The following is a 3,402-nucleotide window of genomic DNA, read 5'->3' as shown; positions in this document are numbered from 1 at the left end:
ATCTCTCAGCAAAGGCTTTCAAAGATGAGACATACAGACCAGTAGCAGTTTCATCGTAACAGATGTCACAGAAGATAATTTTGGGCACTGAAGATAAATTTAATTTAGAAAGCAAATGATGGGGGACTGACGTGATGGCTGTCTTAAGGGTGTCTCGTGAAAGAGGATCCGGAGGGCACAACTGAGACCAAGAGGGAGGAAATAATCCGGAGCACATCCCCCTCGCCCAGAGCAAGCGAGTTGGGGGTGAGACAGGGGTGGGGGCGCCGGCGAGGGTCGGCTGGTGCGCAGCTGCGGCGGCGGAGCCAATCACCGGGCGCAGCCCGTCCTCGCGCGACGGTACAGTCGTGCAGTCGTGACGTCGGCGGTTGCCATGGAGAGGCCCGCTTGGTAGGGACCGCGAGCCGACGCCAGGGGCCGCAGGGTCGCAGCGTGGCTTTGAAGTCGAGTCCGCTACCACCATGAGCGGCCGAAGTCGCGGTAGAAAGTCCTCCCGCGCCAAAAGCCGGGGCAAAGGCCGTGCCAAAGGCCGAGTCCGCGCCGCTCCTGACGACGCCCCACGCGACCCGGACCCTCCACAGTGCCAGAGGCTCGGGGAGGAGACCCAGGCGGCACAGGTGCAGGCTGGCGCGGGTTGGGGTGGCCTGGAAACCGCTGCGCCCGCGCCGCCCCGCCGGCCTGGGGAAGAGAGTGCCTGCCAGCTCCCCCTGGACTGTGGCCTCGCGCTCCGCGCCCGGGCTGCGGGGGATCGCGGGCAGACCCCGACCAGGCCCGGCCCAGGAAAGGCCACATCCCTCTCGGAGCGCCTGGTAACAGACACTGTCTTCGTGGGGACCGTGGGGACCGTGGGAAGGCCGAAAAATGGCCCCCGCGTTGGAAATCGGCGTGGCCTCGCTGGGAAGAAGGCCCCAGATACCTGTAGCGCAGTAGGGAGGGGATCTCCAGCCATAGCCGGTGGGAAGCCTAAGAAGGGGACCACTGGGGAGGCTGCCTCCGTTCCAGTGGTAGAGGAAAATAAGGCGGAGGAGGAGGCAGGGTCGGGGCCCCCGGCTACAGATGGCAGCATGGATACGCTGGAGAATGTCCAGCTGAAGCTGGAGACCATGAACGCCCAGGCGGACAGGGCCTACCTGCGGCTCTCACGCAAGTTTGGGCAGTTGCGACTGCACCATTTAGAGCGTAGGAACCTCCTCATCCAGAATATCCCCGGCTTCTGGGGACAGGCTTTCCAGAACCATCCCCAGCTCTCGTCCTTTCTGAACAACCAAGATAAAGAGGTACTCAGCTACTTGAATAGCTTGGAGGTGGAAGAGCTTGGCCTCGCCAGACTGGGCTACAAAATCAAGTTCTACTTTGGGCGTAACCCCTACTTCCAGAATAAGGTGCTCATCAAGGAGTACGGGTGTGGGCCCTCCGGTCAGGTGGTGTCCCGGTCTACTCCAATCCAGTGGCTCCCGGGGCATGATCTCCAGTCCCTAAGCCAGGGGAGCCCAGACAACAGCCGCAGCTTCTTTGGGTGGTTTTCAAACCACAGCTCCATCGAGTCTGACAAGATTGTGGAGATAATCAACGAGGAATTGTGGCCCAATCCCCTGCAGTACTACCTTATGAGCGAAGGGGCCCGGGTGGAGGGCAAGCCAGTTCCAGCAAGGCCGCCAGGGGAGACCGCCGAGCCTGCAGACAACAAGTCCAACTGAATCTGCACACCTCTCCCTACTACCTCCTGCTGGACCCGTGCCTGGCTGACCCCCCGTGTTTGGCTGTCTGCCTTTTCTTCATGTCAGCCTCCTTGCACTGTATTCCCTTTGGACTTTAGTTACAAGAATATGGCATTTACGATCATGTTCTTTTTTGTCTCCCCTTGGCTTTCTTGCTTTTTGACATTAGTGTCACACGTTACGTGATCTCACCCCAACTGTTTATACGTTAAGCAGACATGCTTCCATTGTTTGCTGCCTTTTTCTACATTGTCTGGACCCTGTTCTTGGCTCTGGCCTTCCCCACCTGTTTTTTTAACAGGAATGCTCATGAGTCATCCAGCCAGAGGACTGGTGCCTCTTCAAGCTCTGCTCCTCCAGGGCCTGTGACTTGCTGAGCTTCGTGTTCCTCCTGGCCATGCATGCCATCTGTGGCATTTCTCTTGCCACTGCAGAATGAAGCTAATGCACTTGGTATTAGCCATCAGCCAAAACTGATTGTTCCATGGCTCTGGGGTTGCCAGCCAACGTGCCACCAACAGGATCTCTGCCTTTGGCCAGGAGCTCATGCTGCCCTCCTAGACTTGGATGAGGTTGTGGGTGAGAAGCAGTATGCCGTGTGTTCTGAACCATCGTGCATCTCTTCCTGCCTCTGGGCCTCTCTCCTGAACCTTCATCAAGGTCTGCACCATGCCTCATCACTCTCAGGCCACTGAGTTTTGTCTAGGTTGCTACTGGCCCCAGTTGGCTTCCTGGCCAACAAGGACCTCAAGAACTGCCTGTGGACCCAGGCCTCCTGCCAGTTCATGAGACACACTTACTCTCCTCAGCCTTCTAGGATCCCTACTGGCTGCCAGACTGATGGGTGGGCTGGTATGTGTGGACACATGCTCACTGTCATCAAGCTGTGGCTGCAGGTGAGGGTGGGGACTGAACTTGCCAAGAACCTAGGTACCTTTGTTAGGTCCCTTATCCCTTCCTTACACGTGATCAAAGTGCTGTCGTGGGGTTGATGGGGAAGAGATATTTCTGATTTGTGGGCCTGTGTCTCCTTCTCAAGCCTCCACACCTCCTTCCTTGCTCTTCCTTCTCACCCGCTCCCTCCTTTCCCTCTCTTCCTCCCCCGCCCTGTCCTGTCCCCTACCCCCCCACCCCTCCTTCCTTTAATTTTTGGTTTCTATAGTACCACAGCTCAGAGAAAACAGAACAACTGTAAAACCAGGGTTTTCACACAGCTAGTGAGACAGCTGGGGCTCTGCACACACACACGGGGCTGCACACAGGTGGAGGAGGCCAGAAGGGTTTGTGGGTCTGTGGTCAGACCCTGCTGCCAACTCCTGGGTCACCCTGTAACTGACGTTGAAATTTCTTTGCATGGTTGTGCATCTGCAGGAATGATAAAGCCCGAGGCAGCAGTGTTGCGGACTCGTGTTAACTCTGTTCTGACCTTTTTTTGTGCCCCTTAAGACCCAGTTGCCTCCTGCTGGTCCCTCCTCTGTGGTAGCCTCTGGCCCTCTAGACCCTCCTTCCCTGGCTTCCCCACCTTCCACAGCTCTTTGCTCTCTTTGCTTCTACCTTGCATACCCATAGGAATAAGCTGTAGTCTCCAGTATGGGGGATCCCAAGGCCCTCTCCTAGGGCATGAGGATGCGGGTGGACAGAGTCTGTTCTGGATCTCCAAGGCTTATTTCCGGTGGGTGTAAAA

At 57.2% G+C, this 3,402-nt stretch overlaps 1 protein-coding gene across 1 annotated transcript; it reads left to right on the top strand.

The window, feature by feature from the left end:
- The first annotated feature begins 378 nt into the window (after positions 1–378).
- Positions 379–3,115, top strand: TSPYL5 (TSPY like 5). The gene has a single exon (XM_006198038.4). The coding sequence runs from the start codon at positions 462–464 to the stop codon at positions 1,695–1,697; it is 1,236 nt and encodes a 411-aa protein (XP_006198100.2). The 5' UTR covers positions 379–461; the 3' UTR covers positions 1,698–3,115.
- Positions 3,116–3,402: the final 287 nt, after the last annotated feature.

This window comes from Vicugna pacos, chromosome 25 (genome assembly GCF_048564905.1).
Source record: "Vicugna pacos chromosome 25, VicPac4, whole genome shotgun sequence".
NCBI lineage: Eukaryota > Metazoa > Chordata > Mammalia > Artiodactyla > Camelidae > Vicugna > Vicugna pacos.
The sequence above is the reverse complement of the archived record's forward strand: the minus strand, read 5'-3'. Positions and strand labels throughout refer to the sequence as shown.